This window comes from Myxocyprinus asiaticus, chromosome 24, assembly GCF_019703515.2.
Source record: "Myxocyprinus asiaticus isolate MX2 ecotype Aquarium Trade chromosome 24, UBuf_Myxa_2, whole genome shotgun sequence".
Taxonomy (NCBI): Eukaryota; Metazoa; Chordata; class Actinopteri; order Cypriniformes; family Catostomidae; genus Myxocyprinus; species Myxocyprinus asiaticus.
The window spans coordinates 25465421-25491446 of NC_059367.1; the positions used below are offsets into that span (position 1 = coordinate 25465421).

A 26026-nucleotide genomic window follows, 5' to 3' on the forward strand; every position below is an offset into this window, starting at 1 on the left:
TGATGACAGAATCGTCATTTGTGAGTGAGCTATCCCTTTAATACAGAAAAAATGAATTCAGCACAGAGCAGTTTTTTTTTTTTTCCAGACACTGGTTGTTGACCTATCGTTCTCTGTATGTTTGTTACTGTCAGGCGGGAGCACTCTAAGGTGCCTCTCATTGTGAGACAGTGTGTAGAGGAGATTGAGCGCAGAGGGATGGAGGAAGTCGGCATTTATCGAGTCTCTGGGGTGGCCACTGACATCCAGGCCCTGAAAGCTGCCTTTGATGCCAGTGAGTATTTCAACACGTTACCAGACAGTACCCTGTCCACGATGTGTAGTGACATGGCTAAAAATTTTATTTTATTTTTTATTTTCTGTGATCCACAGATAATAAAGACGTATCAGTTATGATGAGTGAGATGGATGTGAATGCCATTGCTGGAACACTGAAGCTCTACTTCAGAGAGCTTCCTGAGCCCCTCTTCACCGATGAACTCTATTCAAACTTCACTGAAGGCATCGGTCTGTTGATTGATTTTCAACAGTCATGCTGTTCTTTCACAAGCTGATGAATAATCTTTAAAATAAAAGTTCACCCAAAAATGAAAATAAATGATTCACTCTCATGCTGTTCCAAACCTGTATGACTTTATGATGCAGAACATAAAGAAAGATGTTTTAATAAAGGTGTCGGCCCATTTACTTTATAAAATGGTAGTGGATAGTGACTCACTTTAAAGCTTATAAAAGGACTCAAATGTGTCGTCATCTTAAAGAGATAGTTCACCCAAAAATGAAAATTCTCTCATCATTTACTCACCCTCATACCAGTCCATATGTGTATGACTTTCTTTCTTCTGCTGAACACAAATAAAGATATTCAGAAGAACATTTCAGCTCTGTAGGTCCTCACAGTGCAAGTGAATGGTGACCAAAATTTTGAAGCTCCAAAAGCACATAAAGAAAACATAAAAGTAATCCATAAGACTCCAGTGGTTAAATCCATATCTTCAGAAGCAATATGATAGGTGTGGGTGAGAAACAGATCAATTCTAAGGTCTTTTTTTTTTTTACTATTAATCTCAACTTTCACTTTATCTCACATTCTTCTGTTTTTGGCGATTCACATTTTTCTTGCATATCGCCACCTACTGAGAATTTGTAGTAAAAAAAAAAAAAAAATACTTAAATATTGATCTGATTCTCACCCACATCTATCACATCTCTTCTGAAGAACTACCGGAGTCATATGGATTACTTTTATTCTGCCTTTATGTGCTTTTTGGAGCTTAAAAATGTACCCATTCACTTGCATTGTAAGGATCAACAGAGCTGAGATATTCTTCAAATAATCTATGTTTGTGTTCAGCAGAAAAAGGAAAGTCATACACTGTGATGGCATGAGGGTGAGTAAATGATGAGAGAATTTTCATTTTTGGGTGAACTGTCGCTTTAAGCATTGTGAGGGTGATTAAATTGTGACAGAATTTTCAATTTTCATTTAATTTCACACTAATCAGCCTCTCTTTTTTTTCTCCAGCTTTGTCAGACAGTGTGGCAAAGGAAAGCTGTATGCTCAACTTGCTGCTCTCACTTCCTGAACCCAACCTGCTGACTTTCCTGTTTTTGCTGGACCATCTGAAGAGGTGTTTTACTTCTGTTCTTTAAATAATTTTCTAAGAGTCAGAGACACTTCATGTTCCACCTACACGTTGACTGGAGTGTTCTTCCTTGTTCCCCTTCAGGGTGGCTGAGAATGAGAGCATCAACAAGATGTCCTTCCACAATCTTGCCACAGTTTTTGGTCCCACCCTCCTTCGCCCCTCTGAGAAGGACAGTAAAATCCCTACCAATCCCACACAGCCCATTTCTATGAGTGACAGCTGGTCTCTTGAGGTTATGTCTCAGGTAAAGCCAATAGAGAGAACTAATTAATGTTCTGGAGTACCAAAGTTCTAATTCTAGAGTATCTGAAAAGCTATCAAAATGTGTACCTGCTAGTCAGTTTGTTTTTCTCCATCTCTGTAGGTCCAGGTATTACTGTATTTCCTTCAGTTGGAGGCAATCCCTACTCCAGACAGTAAACGGCAGAGTATGCTCTTTTCCACAGAGGTGTAGGGAAAGGGCTTTGAAGAGGAGACTCACATTGTTTGTGAGTGGTCTACTCGGGTGCATTATTATTTTTAATGGCCTGGGACAGAAGTGATTCAGCATGTGACCAATAGAGAGCGCCAACAACCTACTGAAATCTTTGAAGTGGACCATTCTTGCGTCAGAACTGTTGCCACTGAATTCCCAAATGAGTCCGTAGCATTCCGTTTTATTTTTTCGATTAAGGTGAAGTAATATGTAATGGAGAATAACAATCCAGACATCTTATGGACTCACTGTTACAGTTACAGTCAATGTGCAGGTGATATTTTCACTGTCATCTACTGTAACACTTCTTACTGAATAGTTGCTCACAATTTGAGTTCCAAGTTTTCCGTGGATCCTTGGGTGGTGAATGTATTTCTTGCGTTTTAATGTCTTGTTCCTTTTCTGCACTGTGGGTTTATAAAGAATTGCACATTCCAGGTTTCCATGACCATTTTATTTGATCTGACATTTTGCTCACCTATGATTTATGTTTTCCCTTGGTAAGGGCTACGGAAAATCTGACTCACACAAATCGCGAGGAGGACCACGTTTATACAACCCTTCTCTGATGAATAAAACACACAATCCAGAGAATTCAAATGTGAGATTCTTTAACCAACATTTGTGACTATGGTCGACACCAGTCATTCGTAAAAAAGACCCATGCATATAGCTAGCAACGGTTCATAAAAAAAAAAAAAAGAGACCATATACAGCACAATTATAGTTTCTACCATTCCCAAGGTATGCATTCCTTTTTATTTTATGAAAGCCTCTCTCGGTTTTATGCCACATAAATCCACGTCATATTGGATCACTGAGCCTATATTAAATCAAGCTACAAAATCTATACAGTACATTTGTGGGTCATATCGCATGATATTATTGGACTATAACATTATTTTTTAGTAAGTTTCAAACTGGAAAACTTGTTTAAAAGTCACATACCATGAAGGCCCCACTGATTATCTGTACATGCTTGACTGTAACTGATGGACTTAACATATTAAAGTGATATATCAAAATAATACAGTATATTAAAAAGATATAGGAGTTCTCCATTAGAGTAATATTACTGCTACTAGTGTGCAAGCAAGATCTTACATAGGATTTCTGCCACATCATGGCAATGATACAAAAATGTACGTGCTCTCTTGGACTGTGCTCAATACACATCAACTTATTGAGAATTAATTAACTTAATAATTCAAACACTGTATAGCTTTTTCGTGTTTATTTCAAATTCGTTTGGGATCGATATATTTTCATTTCTTGCTGTTGACAAAATTTGGAAGCACTTTGTGACCCTGAACAGTGCCAATACCTTGCCCTGTTACAGTAAATGTATAAATACATTGTTCAGTAAGATATACAGCTATGAGTTTAATGTTCAGAACAAATGAGAAGTTGCGTATCATTAGGATGTCAAGTAACATGCAGGCATGTTGATTTATTTTTGACTTGTTACTTTTCTTGTAGATTACTCTCAAAGATTTCCTTTTGTTACTGTCTAAAAGTTTACATTGTAACACTGATTCTTTAGGAAACCCCTTTTATTGTGATAATTGCTTTAAAAGGGTTAGTTTACCCCAAAATAAAAAAATTCTGTCATCATTAATTTACCTTCATGACGTTCCAAACCTATATGACTTTCTTTATTCTTTGGATCATGAAAGGAGATGCTAGGCAGAAAGTTAGGGACTGGTAGTCACCATTCACTTTCACTGTATGGAAAAAGGTGTAATAAAAGTGAATGGTGACTAAACTTCTCAGTCTCTAACATTCTGCCTTACATAGTTTTGTGTTCCATGGAAGAAAGTAAGTCATTCTCTTTTGGAACAATATGAGGGTGTGTAAATGATGACATAATTTTCACTATGGGTGAACAGTAAATCAGATATCATTTTAATATGTACTGGAACCTGCTTTTCTCTCTTTTATTTTACTTTCTGTACAGATGAAAATATTCCTGGCTGCCATTTAAAAAATGAGCTTCCATGATGAGGAAATGTTCTGTATGAGTATTGCAAAGTGTGGGTTATGGAGATGGATCACAATAAACCCCTTTATCCTCTTATTTCCACAGAGCCATTGACTGTTCTGTCTGTTTATATGACCTGTAGCCAAGTACATTCAACTTGCCTCAAAAAGATAGCATTACTCCCCAGAAGACATTAGGACACAATGGTTTGTGTTCAGTAGTCTTTCCCCTCATAGGAGCACAATTGCTGTAATAATAGTCTTCATTTATTATTTTTACTGGACAATATTGAGGCTGCACAATCCTAAACGTGTATGGCAAACATGCTACATTAAGTTTGGCAATATGATTCTGTACAAAGTAGATTAATAAAGTTGAAGTTTGTTCAAATGCAGCCAGACTTGTGGGTCAATATTTAACTTTACCTATTTTGAAGAGTTTAATTTATGATCTTTTGTTGTGCTTTCATCACTTACAAGTACTATGCTAAACTCAGCAAAAAAAGAAACATCCTCTCACTTTCAACTGTTTTTACTTTCAGCAAACTTAACGTGTAAATATTTGTATGAACATAAAAAGATTAAACAACTAAGACATAAACTGAACAAGTTTCACAGACATGTGATTAACAGAAATGGGGGGGGTCACCAGCTGCATTAAGTACTGCAGTGCATCTCTTCCTCATGGACTGCACCAGATTTGCCTACAAGCCTTCAGTCCAGCCTCTCTCAGCCTATTATGGACAGTCTGAGCACTGATGGAGGAATTGTGCATTCCTGGTGTAACTCGGGCAGTTGTTGTTGCCAACCTGTACCTGTCCCGCAGGTGTTATATTCAGATGTACCGATCCTGTGCAGGTGTTGTTACACGTGGTCTGCCACTGCGATGACGATCAGCTGTCCTTCCTGTCTCCCTGTAGCGCTGTTGTAGGCGTCTCACAGTATGGACATTGCAATTTATTGCCCTGGCCACATCTGCAGTCCTCATGCCTCCATGCAGCATGCCTAAGGCATGTTCACGCAGATGAGCAGGGACCCTGGGCATCTTTCTTTTGGTGTTTTTCAGAGTCAGTAGAAAGATCTCTTTAGTGTCCTAAGTTTTAATAACTGTGACCTTAACTCCCTACCGTCTGTAAGCTGTTAGTATCTTAACAACCGTTCCACAGGTGCATGTTCATTAATTGTTTATGGTTCATTGAACAAGCATGGAAAACATTGTTTAAACCCTTTACAATAAAGATCTGTAAAGTTATTTGGATTTTTACAAAATTATCTTTAAAATACAGTGTCCTGAATAAGAGATGTTTCTTTTTTTGCTGTTTATTAGTATTGGTCTTTTGAATCGTCCCATAGGATAGTTTTAAGAGAGAGTGTTTTAAAGAAGTGTTTTGTGTGCTATTGTCCTTATGTTTCATTGTTAATGATGTCAATCAAGTATATACTGGTTAAAGGAATATTCCGGGCCTACCTGAAGGACATCACTGGACCCCTGCTGGAACCCCTTCAGTTTGCTTACCGAGCAAACAGGTCTGTGGATGATGCTGTCAATATGGGAATGCATTATATCCTGCAACACCTTGACAGATCTGGGACTCATGCAAGGATCCTATTTGTGGACTTCAGTTCAGCCTTCAATACCATCATGCCTGATTTCTCTCAACCAAACTGACCCAGTTTTCCATGCCCACCCCAATCTGTCGAAGGATCACCATCTTTCTGACAGATAGGCAGCAGCTAGTGAGACTGGGGAAACTCACATCCGGGACCCTCACTATTTAGCACTGGTGCTCAGGGATGCGTTCTCTCTCCACTGCTCTTCTCCCTGTATGCGAATGATTGCACTGCAAAAGACCCCACTGTCAACTCCTGAAGTTTGCAGACGACACCACGGTCATCGGCCTCATCAGTGACGGTGACGAGTTTGCATACAGATGGGAGGTTGATCAGCAGTCTTGTGCGGTCACAACAACCTTGAGCTGAACACGCTCAAAACAGTGGAGATGATAGTGGACTTCAGGAGAAATCTCCCCGCACTCCCCTGGTTTGGTTCAGCCACCAAATCAGACAGAAGGAAACTACAACGGACAGTCAGGACTGCTGAGAGGATTATTGGTGCCCCACTGCCCACCCTCCAAGACCTGTACGTATCCAGAGTGTGGAAACGTACAGGTAGAATCACTCTGGACCCCACACACCCTGCCCACTCCCTCTTTGAACTGTTGCCCTCTGGCCAGCGCTACAGAGCACTGAGCGCCAGGACATCCAGGCACGAGAACAGTTTTTACCCTCAGGCCATTTTCCTCATGAACAATTAAACTGCCTCAGGACTCCCCCATAGTGCAATAATTTAAATACATGTCTCATAAACATATGTAAATTCACATATACAATTCAATAACCGTACATACCCCTACCTCGCACATATATTACCACTTGCACATGTACATATGCCATTCTGTTATATGTCCTATTATTTGTACATCTATTTATATTCTTACCTTGTTTTAGATTCTGTGTCTCACTGTAATGTTCTGTGTGCACTTTTTTCTCCCTTCCTTGTGTACGTAAGAAAATTTGGCAATAAAGCTCATTCTGATTCTGATTCTGAAAAGGTTAGTAAGTGATTTTATCACACTAAAATCATGTTAACATGCATAAGAAAATGAGGGACAAGTCGATTTGTTTGTTTGTTTTTTTTGTGGTAATCAATATTATGCCACAAATGCTGTCGATTGAGCTTAACTTGTATTGAACCCAGAATATTCCTTTAATATTATTATAGTATAAGTAGGCTAGTAGCAGTAGTAGGATGGGTGATCGGTATCGGCCAAAAAAAATAAAAAAATAAAATAAAATAAAATAATAAAAAATAATAAAATCGACATTGGTGCATCCCTAAATGTCACCTGTTGACTGTGTGTAGTTCTGCTTACAAAATTAACATTCATATGTTGCGCAGCTGCAATGCTCAGACAGAAAGAAGGGGTTGGAAATATACAGAAGAAACATCTGGTAGGCGGGCATAGTGTGGGGGTTTGATCTAGTGTGTATGTCTATGGTCTGTCAGTCGCGCTGTGTTTGCAGTGGCCAACCATCAGTTTAGCATGAGACGGCTATCTGCCTCTTGAACGATGCCACATACGCCTGAATCCCGGAATACCCGCTGTTATCTACCCTTTAACACTACCAAGAAGACCATCTGTCCTGACAGACGCTTATATAGACCGAAAGGAAGGAGCTGAGGTAATAAATTAGACATGTATTATATATCGCATCCTGTTGAAGTAGCACGTTCTGTTAGCATTCGTGGTTAGCATGTAAACTCTTAACCAAAGACTGGACAACAGTGTTGAAAGTGGGTGTCACTAAATTGAAGAAGTGGCCATTTCTATTGTGTTTTAGCCGCTCAGACGACTGTGAGAACCGTCACATTTGCTATTATAGTGGTTAGATAGCTAAATGACAAAACTAGTCAGTCAAGCCCTGATGGATCATGTCAGCAGGGCTGCCAGCGTTTCGTGTGAAATCCATACGGGACGCCGTTTTCCCCGTATTTTATTGACTCACACCCAAACCGAATGAATGGATTTGAAACACGGACGGAGTTGTGTGAAATACCGGCTGTTAAACGTTACACTTGACAGAACCGGTCGGGGAAAAGATTTAAGACAATCAACGCATTTAAGACAATCTGTCGTGTTTTCAATCAGAAGCAGAATTCGGCACACTTAAAATCAGTCGATGGCACGATAATTGTGATTCCAAAACACTAGTAATTTATGACATAACATTGCATTGATATGTCAGTGCTCGTCCTGAAAGATTCTCTCTCAGAAAACTGCAACACTTTTAGTATACAGTACAGTACAAGTAGGGTACAACGGGACTAAAGGCCCCCTTGGGGTAAAAGGCACTTTGATTGTATTTCCTCCCAAACACTAAACAGCACTATACACTGCAAAATGTTCCTGACCCATGAGATCACTGCGTGAAATGTCTAAAGTTTGATTTTGAGGTAATTTGATTGAATATTTAACCATTTTTAAAATGTGGCAATTTTATGTAACCTAGCTAATGAGAATCCCTGAAAATGAAATTATCCCATTTATTTTGAGACAAAATACTTGTCATTTTCAGTTTTGTTCAAGGTGATAAAATCTAACGTTTTTTATAACTGTTCACTAAGTGAATGCATGGTAGTTGGGGTAAAACGTCCCCCCTGTTTTTCTTAAGTGGGGCGAATAGATTTGTTATGAAAAATGTTCAAAATGTGCTCACATTGACAGATCCAGTCACAATGGAGATTAATTTGTTTATATAGTAGAATACTTGACGTTATAAAATTCTAAATATGATTGAAAATGACAGGAAATTGTTAAACTTTTTCTGACTGGTTATTTTGAATAAAGCAATATCAAACGCACAATCCTGCTGGTATGGCCCTACATCAGCACGGCTGCATGGTGATCACAGCCATGTTGATTTAGGGCCATAGAGCACGATTGCAAGTGTGATATTGCTTTTATACAACAGTTCAACAAAGAAGTAAATGTTAGGGGTGGGATGATTCGCTTTGACAACGATTCGATTCTTTAACTAACAATTACGATGCATCATGAAATCTGAAATTTGGCCACGATTAGATTTGATTCGATTATTTTGGAACAAGTTTTTACTGAACATTTGTTATTTAGACAGCACAGAAATGCACCAGACTTGAGCACTATAGTCACAGATGCATTTAGAACCAAAGAGGTTGGGCTTATATGTGTGGCCGCACATATTAACAAAAAATGCATTACATGTTATGCACAATAGATAGCCTATTATGAATATGTTACATTTAGACATAATGTTGTACATATAGATATGTTACATGCATAATAGATATCCGATAGTAAAAAAGAATAGCAATGTCTTATGCAAAATAATGACTTGATGCACACACAAACAGACTGTAAACCGTTAAATAAGCATAATAGATTTGTATATCATGTAATGTTAAGATATTGCACCAATAATTTAAGACTAAATGTCATGTGCAGGCAGATAAGATCCATGTTTAAATCGAGCAGGGTCATCGATTAAAAACTGTCTATTAGTAGCATGTAAAGGTGGTTGTGGTACGTGGTAACCAAATTCCCTATTTATTTAGGGATGGGGAGAATGGCGCGAGGCAGCTAAACGGAGGCGCGGCTTGTCTAGCTCGTTTACGAGAATCCAATCGCATTTTCATGCAGGACTGTTTGCAGCTCACACTGCGAAAGATAATAGATAATAAATAAATAATAAATTTATATCTTTGCGACTTCCGTGTGTCATTGACCAATCACAGGTGACTGTAATTAACTTGTTTGCTTCAGAACAGTCTGAAATCGCTCTCTATTCTCTGTAGCATTCACTGATAATAACTACATTTGAAGTCAGAAGTTTACATACACCTTAGCCAAATAATTTAAACTCAGTTTTTCAGAGTTCCTGACATTTAATCGTAGAAAACATTCCCTGTCTTAGGTCAGTTAGGATCACTACTTTATTTTAAGAATGTGAATATGAAATTTATATCACATTCCCAGTGGATCAGAAGTTTACATACACTTTGTTAGTATTTGGTAGCATTGCCTTTAAATTGTTTAACTTGGGTCAAATGTTTTGGGTAACCTTCCACAAGCTTCTCGCAATAAGTTGCTGGAATTTTGGCCCATTCCTCCAGACAGAACTGGTGTAACTGATTCAGGTTTGTAGGCCTCCTTGCTTTCACACACTTTTTCAGTTCTACCCACAAATTTTCTATCGGATTGAGGTCAGGGCTTTGTGATGGCCACTCCAATACCTTGACTTTGTTGTCCTTAAGCCATTTTGCCACAACTTTGAAGGTATGCTTGGGGTCACTGTCCATTTGGAAGACCCATTTGCGACCGAGCTTTAACTTCCTGGCTGATGTCTTGAGATTTTGCTTCAATATATCCACATAAATTTCCTTCCTCATGATGCCATCTATTTTGTGAAGTGCACCAGTCCCTCCTGCAGCAAAGCACCCCGACGCTTCACGGTTGGGATGGTGTTCTTCGGCTTGCAAGCCTCACCCTTTTTCCTCCAAACATAACAATGGTCATTATGGCCAGACAGTTACATTTTTGTTTAATTAGACAAGAGGACATTTCTCCAAAAAGTAAGATCTTTGTCCCCATGTGCACTTGCAAACTGTAGTCTGGCTTTTTTATGGCAGTTTTGGAGCAGTGGCTTCTTCCTTGCTGAGCAGCCTTTCAGGTTATGTCGATATAGGACTCGTTTTACTGTGGATATAGATACTTGTCTACCTGTTTCCTCCAGTATCTTCACAAGGTCCTTTGCTGTTGTTCTGGGATTGATTTGCACTTGTCGCACCAAACTACGTTCATCTCTAGGAGACAGACTGTGTCTCCTTCCTGAGCGGTATGATGGCTGCGTGGTCCCATGGTGTTTATACTTGCGTACTATTGTTTGTACAGATGAACGTGGTATCTTCAGGCATTTGGAGATTGATCTCAAGGATGAACCAGACTCTTTTTTTTCTGAGGTCTTGGCTGATTTCTTTTGATTTTTACAAGATGTTAAGCAAAGAGGCACTGAGTTTGAAGGTAGGCCCTAAAGGCTTGACATCATTTTCTGGAATTTTTCAAGCTGTTTAAAGGCACAGTTAACTTGGTGTATGTAAACTTCTGACCCACTGGAATTGTGATATAGTGAACTAAAAGTGAAACAATCTGTCTGTAAACAGTTGTTGGAAAAATTACTTGTGTCATGCAAAAAGTAGATGTCCTAAATTACTTTAATCTTATTAAACTTTAAAGTTAATATTAAATCTGTGAGTGGTTAAAAAATTAATTTTAATGACTTCAACCTAAGTGTATGTAAACTTCTGACTTCAGCTGTATAAACAGGATGAATGAACAAATTAGTGTTTTGTTCACAGCAATGCTGCCCACCTATCCCATTTAAGTTCTATTTGTGTTTTAACTGTTTTAAGGAGAACACATTTTATGCAGATACAAAAGCAATATTAGGCTTACATAATATATTGTAATCGGGGAAGAAGGCAACAACAATGAACTTTTGTCAAATGGATGCAAACAGTTTTGAATAATGACACAGAAAGCCAAACTCGGCAGAAATCCCCTTTTTCTCCCCAAATTGGAATGCCCAATTCCCAATGCACTCTAGGTCCTCGTGGTGGCGTAGTGACTCGCCTCAATCCGGGAGGTGGAGGACAAATTTCAGTTGCTTCCGCATCTGAGACGTCATCCATGCATCTTATCACGTGGTTTGTTGAGCGCTTTAATGCGGAGACCTAGCGCATGTGGAGGTTTCACGCTATTCTCTGCGGCATCCACGCACCCCACCGAGAGCGAGGACCACATTATAGCGACGACCCAACGTGACTCTACTCACCCTAGCAACCAGTTGGATGTTAGAAATTTGTTTTTTCCTGGTCGTTGTATTTAAGTGGTTGTAATTTTAAGCTTATCAAGGACCGTTCACACCAAATGTGTTTTTATGTCCTTCCGTGCTGTTTTTCAGTTGTTTTTCTATTTAAAAACAAGCTCTAGATTGACCTCTTTAACCATTGCACACAGTGTCTCACGCTGGAACCCTGCTGAAAAAAATATGTCCTATGTTTAGAGCTAGGATGTACCGTATTTGGCTAGTAGAAAGTTGGCAACCCAATGATGTCAGTGACGGTGTATGTAATAGAGATATGATATCTGTCACAATTACCTGAGAAATAAATCATGGTGTTCAGCTAAAGGTTTGATGTTCAGTGATCACTGTTAGTCGATCAAGAGTCTTTGTACTGTTTGCAGTTTTTAATCGGTTTCAATTTGAATTAAGACATTAGTGATAAAGTTCTCATTAATGTACCTGATAAATACACTGGGGGCCAAACGTTTGGAATAATGTACAGATTTTGCTCTTATGGAAAGAAATTGGTACTCTTATTCACCAAAGTGGCATTCAACTGATCACAATGTTATAACATGAAAAATTACTATTACAATTTGAATTTTTTTTTCAGAACTTCTTAAACTACTTCAAAGAGTTCTCATCAAAAAATCCTCCACATGCAGCAATGACAGCTTTGCAGATCTTTGGCATTCTAGCTGTCAGTTTGTCCAGAGCTCAATGGGATTAAGATCCATAACACTCTTTTCCAATTATCTGTTGTCCAATGTCTGTGTTTCTTTGCCCACTCTAACCTTTTCTTTTTGCTTTTCTGTTTCAAAAGTGGCTTTTTCTTTGCAATTCTTCTTATGAGGCCTGCACCCCTGAGTCTTCTTTTTACTGTTGTACATGAAACTGGTGCTGAGCGGGTAGAATTTGAGAACATGTGAGGTGTCTATTTTTCAAACTAGAGACTCTGATGTACTTCTCTTGTTTAATTGTTTATCTCTTCCTGTCCTTGTTAGAGCCTGTTGTCCTTTGCCTTTGAAGACTGTAGTGTACATCTTTGTATAAAATCTTCAGGTTTTTTTTGGGCAATTTCAAGCATTGTATAACCTTCATTCCTCGAAACAATGATTGACTGATGAGTTTCTAGAGAAAGCTGTTTCTTTTTTGCCATTTTTGACCTAATATTGACCTTAAGACGTGCCAGTCTATTGCATACTGTGGCAACTCAAACACAAAGACAATGGTAAGCTTCATTTAACGAACCAAATAGCTTTCAGCTGTGTTTGATATAATGGCAAGTGGTTTTCTACTACCAAATTAGCAATTTAGCATGATTACTCAAGAATAAGGTGTTGGAGTGATGGCTGCTGGAAATGAGGCCTGTCTAGATTTGATCAAAAATGAATTTTCAAATAGTGATGGTGCTGTTTTTTACATGTCATGTTACATGTTATATACATACAGTATACTGTGTGTGTGTGTGTGTGTGTGTGTGTGTGTGTGTGTATATATATATATATATATATATATATATATATATACATACAGTTGTGCTCAAAAGTTTGCATACCCTGGCAGAAATTGTGAAATTTTGTGAAATATGACTGATCATGCAAAAAGATTTATTTAAGGATAGTGATCATATGAAGCCATTTATTATCACATAGTTGTTTGGCTCCTTTTTAAATCATAATGATAACAGAAATCACCCAAATGGCCCTGATCAAAAATGTACATACCCTTGAATGTTTGGCCTTGTTACAGACACACAAGGTGACACACACAGGTTTAAATGGCAATTAAAGGTTAATTTCCCACACCTGTGGCTTTTTATATTGCAATTAGTGCCTGTGTATAAATAGTCAATGTTTGTTAGCTCTCACGTGGATGCACTGAGTAGGCTAGATATTGAGCCATGGGGAGCAGAAAAGAACTGTCAAAAGACCTGCGTAACAAGGTAATGGAACTTTATAAAGATGGAAAAGTATATAAAAAGATATCCAAAGCCTTTAAAATGCCAGTCAGGATTTCAGCCACAACTGCCAGAAGAAATGTTTGTGATACAAAGAAAAACCCACAGGTAACCTCAGGAGAAATACAGGCTGCTCTGAAAAAAGACGGTGTGGTTGTTTCAAGGAGCACAATACGACGATACTTGAACAAATATGAGCTGCATGGTTGCCAGAAAGAAGCCTTTACTGCGCCAATGCCACAAAAAAGCCCGGTTACAATATGCCCGACAACACCTTGACACGCCTCACAGCTTCTGGCACACTGTAATTTGGAGTGACGAGACCAAAATAGAGCTTTATGGTCACAACCATAAGTGCTATGTTTGGAGAGGGGTCATCAAGTATTGTGCTCCTTGAAGCAACCACACCGTCTTTTTCCAGAGCACCCTATATTTCTCCTGAGGTTACCTGTGGATTTAACCCCATAATGGCAAAGCAAAAATCAGATTTTTTCAAAAGAAATGAAATATCACATTGACATAATTATTCAGGAGAGGGGTCAACAACGCCTATAGTGAAAAGAATACAAACCCACTGTGAAGCAAGGTGGTGGCTCACTGATGTTTTGGGGGTGTGTGAGCTCTAAAGGCACAGAGAATCTTGTGAAAATTGATGGCAAGATGAATGCAGCATGTTATCAGAAAATACTGGCAGACAATTTGCATTCTTCTGCACGAAAGCTGTGCATGGGATGCTCTTGGACTTCCCAGCACGACAATGACCCTAAGCACAAGGCCAAATTGTCTCTCCAGTGGTTACAGCAGAAAAAGGTGAAGGTTCTGGAGTGGCTATCACAGTCTCCTGACCTTAATATCATCGAGCCACTCTGGGGAGATCTCAAACGTGCGGTTCATGCAACACGACCAAAGACTTTGCATGACCTGGAGGCATTTTGCCAAGACAAATGGGCAGCTATACCACCTGCAAGAATTTGGGGCCTCATAGACAACTATTACAAAAGACTGCACACTGTCATTAAAGGGGGCAATACACAGTATAGAACTAAGGGTACGCAGACTTTTGAACAGTGGTCATTTAATTTTTTTCTTTGTTGCCATGTTTTGTTTTATGATTGTGCCATTCTGTTATAACCTACAGTTGAATATGAATCCCATAAGAAATAAAAGAAATGTGTTTTGCCTGCTTACTCATGTTTTCTTTAAAAATGGTACATATATTACCAATTCTCCAAGGGTATGCAAACTTTTGAGCACAACTGTATATATACATGTTGTTTATATGCATAACTTGTACTATTTACATTGATATGTAGAACAAGTGCTAAATAAGTACTGTCTCTTTAAGAATGGTGGCAGTGTCTCACAGGAATGTTTGTTTTGGTTGAGTTAACATTATGAGAGCGCACAGCTTCTTTATCGCATCCGTGCTATGTATTAATAAATGTTTCTTTTTTTTTATTTTGATCAACAACTGACTGTAAAGAACAGAAAAAATATTAAGAGAAATTCAATGACAAAGGTATTGCAGGTCAAATCAAACTTTAACTCTGAACACGTAGTGAAAGTATCTTGGTGCTAAACGTCTTCTCCAATATACTACTCAATTACTGGTGAGTGAAATCTGAACATTTACCAGCCAGTGGCTAATCACAGGTATTTTTAGTCGCATAACACAAAATTTTGTTGCATATGTGATGAGTGATTTACATTAAAAGATAGATCTTGGGAGTCACATGACGGCATGCGAGGATCGGATTTGTGAATGGCGAGCTCTGCGCACTTTGCTAGTTTTAACACTTTTAATGACATAAACCGGTGAGATTCAGTAAACCCTTTTCCATAACTGTTCTAGGAGGACAATATGTCAAAGAATTCAAAATCCTTGGGCTCTGTAGGCATTAAAAGACACTTACGTGCTCATGCTGACACCCCCGAACAGGTCCCGAGCATGGGAGTCGATTTGGTTGGAGAGATGAGGGAATTGCGGCGAGAGATGTTGAACATGTCGGCAATGCTGAAGAAGGTCGTTGCTGACTTTGAGAATCTTGTTGTGATACGTCCATCGATCACTGCCATGGAGACTAAATTCTCTGAGGTGGTTACAAGAGTGGGGGATGTCAAGGAACGGATCGATTATCTGGAGTCATCGGAGAGGAAATTATCTGCTAATCCTCTAGCGACCAAGGTGGATTTGGTGTGTGTCTGGGAGAAGTTGGAGGACATGGAGAATCGTAGCCAGCGGAATAACGTCCGTATTGTTGGAATTCCTGAGGCCGAAGAGGGTCAGGATATGGTGAAATTCCTGGACGGGCTCTTACCGAATATGCTTGACATAACAGGCAATAAGCTGGAAATCGAGCGAGCTCACAGGGTTCCTTCTTGGCGAGTTGAGGAGGGAGACAGGCGCTGATCAATTCTGGCCAAATTTCTGAGATCATCCAATAAAAATCTTGTGTTATGTGAGGCGAGGAGTAAAGGAAGGCTTTCTTGGAAAAACCACAGCATTTTCTTGTTCCCAGACTTTGCAAATTCGACAAGAGAGAAATGTGACCGATTCAAGGAATGCAAGAAATTTTACATCAATGAAAGGTCGCTTTTGTACTGATATTCCCGGCCAAATTGAGAATAGATGCTAAAGATGGCTGTAAAACATTCACATGCCCACAGCAAGCGATGTCCTTCATAAAGTCAATGGATAGAGTGTTATCTTGTGATACTCACATTGCAGCCGAGTGGACCAACTCACTGAACTGGCTGATTCACTTGACTCTTTGAGGAAACTGAGCACCTTTTGTGCTGGATCCGTCTAGCAGCTGGAGTTTGTTTTGTGGAGTAACACTCCTTTGGGACAGTTTTGTGTTCTAAGGGATGGAAGTTGGCTGGAGTGCCCTCATTTCAAGAGTGGTGCACTGAGATGGGGAGGGTGGCGGCATTTGAGGAAATGTCATGTAGAAGGCTGGGGAACTTGGATTCATTTGATAGGAAATTTGGCAGCTATTTGGCCTTCTTGGAGGGCTCTCGGGGAGGGGCAGTGGAGAGAGAAGTATAGTTTTAAATGTGTGTGATTTATTATTTATATATATATATAAGAAATGTCCCTTTTTCAGGATGCTGTATTTTAAAGATAATTTTGTAAAAATCCAAATAACTTTACAGATCTTTATTGTAAAGGGTTTAAACAATGTTTCCATGCTTGTTCAATGAACCATAAACAATTAATGAATATGCACCTGTGGAACGGTCATTAAGACACTAACAGCTTACAGACGGTAAGCAAATAATGTCACAGTTATAAAAACTTAGGACACTAAAGAGATCTTTCTGCTGACTCTGAAAAACACCGAAAGAAAGATGCCCAGGGTCCCTGCTCATCTGCAGGAACATGCCTTAGGCATGCTGCATGGAGGCATGAGGACTGCAGATGTGGCCAGGGCAATAAATTGCAATGTCCGTACTGTGAGATGCCTACGACAGCGCTACAGGGAGATGGGAAGGACAGCTGATCGTCCTTGCAGTGGCAGATCACGTGTAGCAACACCTGCACAGGATCGGTACATCCGAATATTACACTTGCGGGACAGGTACAGGATGGCAACAACAACAGCCCGAGTTACACCAGGAATGCACAATCCCTCCATCAGTGCTCAGACTGCCGGCTGAGAGAGGCTGGACTGAAGGCTTGTAGGCCTGTTGTAAGGCAGGGCCTTACCAGACATCACCGGTAACAACGTCGCCTATGGGCACAAACCCACCTTCGCTGGACCAGACAGGACTGGCAAAAAGTGCTCTTCACCGACGAGTCACGGTTTTGTCTCACCAGGGGTGATGGTCGGACTCACATTTATCGTCAAAGGAATGAGGGTTACACCGAGGCCTGTACTCTGGAGTGGGATCGATTTGGAGGTGGAGGGTCCGTCATGGTCTGTGGCAATGTGTCACAGCATCATCGGACTGAGCTCGTTGTAATTGCAGGCAATCTCAACGCAGTGCGTTACAGGGGAGACATACTCTCCCTCATGCGGTACCCTTCCTGCAGGCTCATCCTGACATGACCCTCCAGCATGACAGTGCCACCAGCCATACTGCTCATTCTGTGTGTGATTTCCTGCAAGACAGGAATGTCAGTGTTCTGCCATGGCCAGCGGAGAGCCTGGATCTCAGTCCCATTGAGCATGTCTGGGACCTATTGGATCGGAGGGTGAGGGCTAGGGCCATTCCCCCCCAGTAATATCCGGGAACTTGCAAGTGCCTTGGTGGAAGAGTGGGGAAACATCTCACAGCAAGAACTGGCAAATCTGGTGCAGTCCATGAGGAGGAGATGCACTGCAGTACTTAATGCAGCTGGTGGCCACACCAGATACTGACTGTTACTTTTGATTTTGACCCCCCTTTGTTCAGGGACACATTATTCCATTTTTGTAAGTCACATGCCTGTGAAACTTGTTCATTTTATGTCTTAGTTTTTGAATCTTTTTATGTTCATACAAATATTTACACATGTTAAGTTTGCTGAAAATAAAAGCAGTTGAAAGTGAGATGATGTTTCTTTTTTTGCTGAGTTATATATATATACTCGTGTGACCACAGGGATGTTTGTTGAGGGTCAGGGTGGGGTTGGGGATTGTGTGGGGGAGGGGTAATAGTGGGGGTTAAATGTTGATTCTGTGAATATATGTTTTGCTTTTCTTTGTCAGTTGTATGAATCAATAAAAAGTGTTAGTCTGAAAAAAAAGATAGCTCTTGGGATTTGAGAATTGATATAAAAAAGATCGTTCAAATGAAGATTCATCCAGCTTTTTTGGCACAAGAACATTTTGGTCTGAAAGACCTGTTAGTTGCATAGATCATTACAAACAGACAGACTATTTCAATTTTTGCTGGTTTAAATTGATGCCAAAGAAGAAAGAAGACCAGGAGAAAAACAGGAGCTTGTTGATGTATTGAGGTATAAAAACATTTATCCAGCACAGTTTCTTTCGGTCCAAGCAATTTTCCTTCACTCTCTCCCCCTTTCCACTGTGGAAAAATGTCTTTTTCTGAAGCTATTTATCATAACTGCAGTGTTCTGTCCAGAGAATGACACTTATGCAACAGGAATTACAGCCTGTTTGGACTGCTCTCATTCAGGTTTCAACAGGACAGTCGTCCCAAGCGAAAAAGCTGGAGTTCTTGGAGGCCATCCTCTTCAGATCTAATAAACCTCCAAAAAGCCCTCCAAACAAAACACATTCCTAGAGCTGAAGCAGTGAGAGGGTTTCTGTTGCACTGTGTGTACGTGAGCTCATGGGTTTGCATATAGAAAAACTGAAGCCCCACTGAGATGTTTTAAAGTGTGTAGGGGGAAAAAGATGCCCCTCTTTATTTCTCCTATCAGCACTTGTTATGTTAATATGGGCATCATATTCCATGCTGTGATTGTTATGGCAGAGGGTGCACATTTTTTTTTTCGAAAGGAAAGGGTGTTTTTCTTAAACTTTTATGAATATTTCACAAAGATCTATCCAGCCATAGAATGGCATGGGTTACTCGATGTCCTTTAGACATGCTGGTGATGGCTCTGCTTTACCCAGCAGAACTGATGATGAAGACAACTAAACAAATACTGCCATCCCAGTGCTCCAGTCACTAACTCCACAGAGACACACATTTCCAGATAGAAAGAACAAAGAATCCAAACAAAGATGGCCATTGGAATCAATTCTCAGCAAGGTGAGACCTTTTAATAGTCTTTTCAGCTGAGATCGCCTAGTTACTGAAAAGACGAAAGATTTAGTATTTTGAGCAGATTATTTTTGTTGCCTTTAATCTTAAAGGAATAGTGCTCCCAAATATACTCATCCTGTTGTAGTTCCATCTAAACCTGTATGCTGTGTCTGTGAAATGCCAAAGAAGAATATTCACATGGCTGTTATCCATACGATGACATAGTTAGTGACCATGTTCCAAAAAAGTCAGAAAGCACTCCCTAAGCACAAAAGAATAAAAGTAGTCCATACAACCCTCCTGTGGAAACATTTCAGAAAGAATCGCCATTGGCTAGTATTGTGTGTATTGTGGCAACAACAGCAACAATTCTTCAAAATTCTTCTTTTGTATTCCATGGAAAAAACAACAGCATACAGGTTTGGATGGAAAAAAAGTTCCAAAGCTGTATGCTGTTCAATTTATTTCAAGTCTGCAGGATAAAAAAAACCAAATTTTCATATTAGCACTATACAACAGAGGAGCCCCAGCTCATCTCACGTGTTTCTTTTTAATAGGCAGGGTCCACATGTGTTATGATGACCTCATTGTAGTCATAAATCATGTGTGATATTTAGACATGCAGTGCGCTCACAATGTGACCTCATACTGCACATGCCTGACAGCAAAGGATGTCACAGCTAAGAGAGAATGAGAGCATATGAGCTCCCCAAACCCTAGCCTTACATATGCTTCCTTTTATTCTGCTCAGACCATGAACCTTTTCCTTACTAGATAATGGATGTGTTTTGTTATCAGTATGTGATACACTGCAGGGGAGTGAATGAGAAAGCGAGAAATCAAACTGTCCATCTGTTTTTCTGTTCTTGTGTGAACGCTTCTCCCATGCCTGATATTTGGGGGCTTGCCGTGTTGTCTTTATTATTGAGCCTTTGTCAGCACCTTTTAATGCTCACTCTATAGCACGGGTCAGACTGAGGTCAGCGTATTGTACTTACACATTGACACATATGTTTGTCCTAATTTTTTTGTTCACCCCAAAATTTTAATTCTGTCATTGTTTACTCACCCTTATGTCATTCTAAACTCGCATGACATTCTTTATTCCGTAATGTACTGGTCACACTCTCCTTGCAATTTAAGATGAATGGGGACTAAAGCTTTCAAGCTTAAAAAGGATGCAAAAGCACATAAAAGTTTCATAAAGTTGTCTATATGACTTGTGCACTATATTCCAAGTCATCTGAAACCATATGGTAGCTTTGAGTGAGAAACAGTCCAAAATCAGTTGTTATTCACTGATAATCTTCCCCTCTTGTGAGCTGAAAACACTGTGACCAGATTGAGTCAGTGAGTTGAACAGATAAGTCGGATTCATGAACGAATCAATCAGAGCAGTTTTGTGGACCCTGATCAACAGATTCACTGAAAGAAGTTTCAACTCAATATAATGATTTGTACACTATTTGGACATCGCTACTTCTCTTATTAACTCTGAACATGCCTAGGAGATCTAAAGCAGATGCCAAGATTTATTAGTGAATAACAACTTAAGTTTCAGCCTGTTCATTATTTGTATTTATGATACTTTTATAGTGCTTTGGTGTCCATTTTGAAGCTGAACCTCCAGTGCCCGTTCTGTTCTGTGGAAGAAAGAAAGTCATACGAGTTTGGAAAGACATGAAGGTTAATGACAGAATTTTTATTTTTGGGTGAACGGTTCCTTCAAAGCATTTAGCAGATGCTTGTATCCATGCTATTATTTCATAGTGCATTAGTTTCTCATGTGTGGCTGCCATTGTCAACAGGTGGCAAGCATACAATTCAGGAAGTTGTCTTCTGGGGAAAGAAGGACTTGCAATAACAAACAAGTTAACAAGATTTTTGGGTCACGTCTAATCTAAGTATTGTTGAAAGTGTTGAATCTAGAGTCATTGCCTGAAGTTGATTCCACCATTTGGGTGTGAGCACAATAAAATGCTTAGTCTTGTTGTTTGAGCTGCTAGGGGTTGAGGGTGTAACAGGATGTAGGGAGGTGCCTGTACGTTAATTGATCTAGCTATTATATAGTGATTTCTTGAATCGTGACATGTATTGCTGAACACATAGTATCGTGAGGTGGTTTGTAATATCCAGCCCCACTGATGACAGATTTTTTCAGTTACTTTATTTTTACCTATGCTGTTTCTGTGAAATTGTGCCACATTACTGTCTGATTGATTTATATATATCCTGAGATCTGGATTAACACAGCACACTCTATGACTTTGCTGAGGAAGTAGACATAACTTGGTTTGTCATTTTGGACAGCTGAAGAGTCAGTATCGCTATTTCAGAAGTTGTGATGGAAGCTATGTATTCTGACAACAGAAGCTAAGGGGGCATTGATGGTGGAGGTGGTGGTGTTGATGATGATGATGGGGGAGATGGTGATGTAAAATGGAGATAAGAACGGGCGACATGAAGGTTTGTAGAGAGGTTGTTTGTAGACTTGGGGTGCGTTCCATTTTGAAGTGGTAATCCCTATAATTATTATCTTCAAAGACTTTAACTTGCACTGAAAAGTGTGGTACACAAAAATAATGGTCATTCAGAACTCACTTTTTATGTCACTGTTATTAGACATTCTGTTTGGAATGATTTTACAGCATGGCAACCATGATTGTTCCCCATTCTTAGTGCTCTGCAATGGCCCCATTAGCCACTTTTCAACTGTTGGGCCAGTGTGAGCCAGGGCTATCAACTGCTCAGCCGGGGCCAGTAGCCATGGACCTCTAGCTGCAAGACCAAAATCAATCAGCATTTCCACCATCAGGCCAATACCCCCCGCAGCATTGCCCTGAAACCCACCTTTAATAACGCTGCCTTGTTGCCAATGTCACACACCCCGCCCGTTTCACAAGCGAGAGGGAAACTCAGGCTGAGGTACTGTATCAGACTCTGGAGACTAGCTAGCCCTCAAAATGAACAGGGATTTGTACTGTGCCTACAACCATTTTAATTTTTCCAGATGCTGTCGATCTGATGTTGCACATTTTCATCAGTCCAAATATACAAGAGTCTACTGACCAGTACTGACGATTCTCCATTCTCCACTGATGTTGAGGTAAGCTGGTAGCTAGATATGAAAAGCTGTGAAATGAGTGTCTTGGTGCTGAAACCTCTGATCTGACTCTGTGAAACTCCATCTTTGACACTGGCCCTGCCTCAAGTTGGCCTTCTTGGCCCAGTGATAATCAGGCCTGAGGGGGCACGATGAAGCCCCGGAAGTGACAGTGGGAATGAAACTGGCTCTTGCATGCACTAGCACCCCCTTATTTGGTCCGATAGTGAAAACACGGCTATTTATGCCCTTTGGAATGCAGTCCTGGTCTGTGGAGAGAAATTAGTAAATGGCTGTGTGGGAGACCTGTTTCAGATCAGTGATTTTCTTTGATTATAGGAAATGGCTAAAAAAGTACTCAAATAAATGGAATAAATAAACATTGAACTACTTATTACAGATTTTTACTGTATAGTCTAGATTAGGGCTGAATGATTTGGACAAATCTAATTGTGATTATTTTGAATAAAATTGCGATTGCGATTTGAACTGCGATTGTGATAAACATAAAACAAAAAACATTTGTGATTCCTTTTAACCAAAATTAAACTGTTTTGCCCATGCTTTACTGCCAACCGGAAATACTGTTCTAGAAAGGGTGTTCACACTTGAGTCATCAAAAAAAACTAACTACATAAAACAGTGAAACAAAGAGGGGCTAATTGTTTTTTTTGAAACCCAGTCAACTTGAATTTGATATTGTTGCAATAATAATAAGGTTAACTTAAGAAATTGTTATAGGAATATATTATTGTATAACGATAATTATCATCGCTTAGGTGGTAGAGCGGGTTGGCCACTAATCGCAGGGTTGGTGGTTCAATTCCTGGCCCACATGCCGAAGTGTCCTTGGGCAAGACACTGAACCCCAAGTTGCTCCCAGTGGCAGGCTAGCACCTTGCATGGCAGCTCTGCCATCATTGGTGTGTTAGTGTGCGCATGAATGGGTGAATGAGTCACAGTGTAAAGCGCTTTGGAACCGCTAAAGTTAAAAAAAGCGCTATATAAGTGCAGACCATTTAATAGTCATTTATTTCTTTAATAATTTCTTAATTTACTATGCAGTCCCGGTGTTCTGAAATAATCAGTTTCTGAGATTTTTGGTTGCACTGGGCGGCGTATACATGAATATTCCTGAGTTTCATTTTTCATGTCAAAGCAACACTGAAAATATTAGTGCTTAATTGGATTACAGTTAATCTAAAGTATGTTTTTGGAAAGGTAATTATGTTTCAGTGTCAACGAAATTAACTGTTCGGGGGCCTGGGTAGCTCCTACCACCCCTGGAGTCACGAGTTCGAATCCCAGGGTGTGCTGAGTGACTCCAGCCAGGTCTCCTAAGCAACCAAATTGGGCCGGTTGCTAGGGAGGGTAGAATCACATGGGGTAACCACCTCGTGGTCGCTATAATGTGGTTCGCTCTTGGGGTTATTTTAAATGTGTATAGTAAACTGTAATGGCCAACTATAGAGGTTTGTGAAATTATGCAAATGTGCAATTAAAGTAAATCTGGGGTGCTTTAAATAATGCACTCAGTGCATGTTAGCACACCTAACTGAACTCATCCCATCTGTCACTCAGGGCACCAGATAGATAGAGTTTTTTAATCGTTCAGCCCTAGTCTAGATACTACATACTATTATAAATGGATAAATAAGTAATTTATATTTGGGGTGGTTCGTTTTCATTTTGAGAAGACTTGACGCAATGATTCCCTAGACGGTTCTGAAAAAATATTGTCTGGTGTGCTGCTTTAAAGCCTCTCCCTTTAAGGGAATGTGTACTGCAGCCTTTTTCCATGGGGGGGGGGATCTGTAATTTGGAAATGAGCAAACACACTCCCACAAACCCACCCCCTGCCTTGAAACAGCTGTAAGATATTAGGCCTTATTTTCCCTCGCATTGAGAGGAGGAACAGGCTCTCTGCCTCGCTCTGATCAGAATAGAGAGGACAATGGGGAGGCGTTAAATGAAAGATCTAGAAAGATCAGCACCGTCCAAAACAAGTGCATAGGAATCTTCTATTGGGATCAGAAAATCTGTGCAGTCTTTCCAAAACACCTTGCAATTTGCTTAGCAAAAAAAAAAAAAAAAAAAAATACTAGCCAAGTTGTAAAACAATTGTCACTTTTTCTGTGGTCTCCCATGATGTTGAAGATTTTGGGTAATTTGCACCTGATTGTCTTAATTATTGCTAATTTTGTGCCCTTTATTTTGTGGCATGGTTGAGAAATTATGTAAAGAGGTTTTAATGTTTTTTGCTTTGTTTCCGTGGGACAAAAGGAGAATTTTGAAGAATTTTTTCACAGGTCTTTCCATGCAATGACAGTTTATAGTGACCATGTCTGATAAGCTACATTTAATGTTCTTCAGATGTTCTCTCCACTATATAATCTAAACAGCACTGTTTATGTCCTCAGACATTGTTATTGTGTAAAGCAAAATGCAAAACCCAGGATAATTATCATAGTGTGTTTCTCTCTCATGATTCAAGTTTCTCATTATTCTGAGATCATGCTTTCACTTTAAGTTTCTCTATAAACATAGTGTAATAAGGAAAAGTGTAGTTTTTCCATTTGTATAGATGGATAGCTCTTGTATTGTTATGGGATCCTGTCCTGAGCACATCCAGGATTTTGCTGCCTTTTAAGGCTCTGTTTTTCTGCAGCCTATAGAGAGCAACTCTCCAGCAGACAGACAGCAGGCTCTTCTATTAACTCATGGTAAAGCCTCAAGCCCAGCTGATGACAAGCCTAGTTTATTGGCGGCTTACTATACTAAGAGCACATGTGTGCAGGATCCTTGTCATTAGAGCCAATGAGGACTTCAGTGGCAGTCAGTATCATATGTGATTTGCCAAAAGGCTGTTTCTCATAAATTTCAACTAGCCTTGGAAAAGCTGTGCTATCCAGCTTAGAATTTAGCAACACAAGTGTTCTGTACCTGCAGTCTTAGTGATGTCTGCCCCCTGGTGGAAGTGAGCAGGTAGAGAACTAAATTAAACTATACTTATTTGCTTGGGAATCTCCATCCAGGTCTTAGGGAACAAGTTTTGTTCAAACGGGACTTAGTGTGGCACTTTTTCAGAAGAGACTTCTTTCTTGCCATACAGGCCAGCTTTGTGTAAAGCTTGGGAGAGTGTTGTCACATGCACAGACCGATCAATCTCAGCCATAAGGGTGTGTAAATCCTTCAAAGTTGCCTTTGGCCTCTCGATAGCTTCCCTGATCAATATACTCCTGGCACTGTCATCCAGTTTGGAGGGACGGCCCGCCCTAGGCAAGGTTTTGGTTGTTCCATGCGCTTTTCACTTCTTAATAATGTTCTGTATGGTACTCGGAGGTATAGTTAAAGCCTTTTAAATCTTTTTGTACCCTTCTAACCTGTGCCTTTCCACAATTTTATCCCAGAGCCCTTTTGAAAGCACCTTTCCATGGTGAATTCTTTACCATGCATTACTAGTAATGGAATCCTCATGGAACAGCAGGTTTTATTCTGAAGTAATCAAAACCACTTCAGTTGATGTCAGGTGGGGGCCAATTAGCCAGGTATGTGATCTGAAAGGGGATTGGTTGCACCTGAGTAAGTTTGTAATGGTTACTTTAAGGGGGCTGATCACTTACATTTTTATATTAACTTATTGGTATTTTACTTTTAATAAATGTTATTTTCACTTTGATGTTAAAGGTTATCATGTGTAAATACAGCTGGAA

General features: G+C 39.8%; 2 protein-coding genes across 6 annotated transcripts in view; both read left to right on the forward strand.

Annotated features, from left to right (window-relative positions):
* LOC127414598 (breakpoint cluster region protein-like) overlaps positions 1 to 4499 on the forward strand; it is an 83316-nt gene extending 78817 nt beyond the window's left edge. For both annotated transcript variants that reach the window (XM_051652740.1, XM_051652741.1), the window contains exons 19-23: positions 135 to 274; positions 373 to 507; positions 1526 to 1631; positions 1731 to 1893; positions 2014 to 4499. In XM_051652740.1, the coding sequence (XP_051508700.1) occupies positions 135 to 274; positions 373 to 507; positions 1526 to 1631; positions 1731 to 1893; positions 2014 to 2103 (634 nt within the window). In that variant the 3' untranslated portion in view covers positions 2104 to 4499. The remainder of the gene's footprint in view (positions 1 to 134; positions 275 to 372; positions 508 to 1525; positions 1632 to 1730; positions 1894 to 2013) is intronic.
* A 2661-nt stretch (positions 4500 to 7160) lies between these two features.
* specc1la (sperm antigen with calponin homology and coiled-coil domains 1-like a) overlaps positions 7161 to 26026 on the forward strand; it is a 44904-nt gene continuing 26038 nt past the window's right edge. Inside the window, exons 1-4 of one of the 4 annotated variants that reach the window (XM_051652743.1) lie at positions 7161 to 7347; positions 19081 to 19216; positions 21890 to 22135; positions 22221 to 22316. The gene's annotated coding sequence lies outside the window, so the exon portion shown is untranslated. Of the gene's footprint in view, positions 7348 to 19080; positions 19217 to 21889; positions 22136 to 22220; positions 22317 to 25723; positions 25862 to 26026 lie in introns of all 4 variants that reach the window. The other 3 variants (XM_051652744.1, XM_051652745.1, XM_051652742.1) reach the window with 3 other exon arrangements.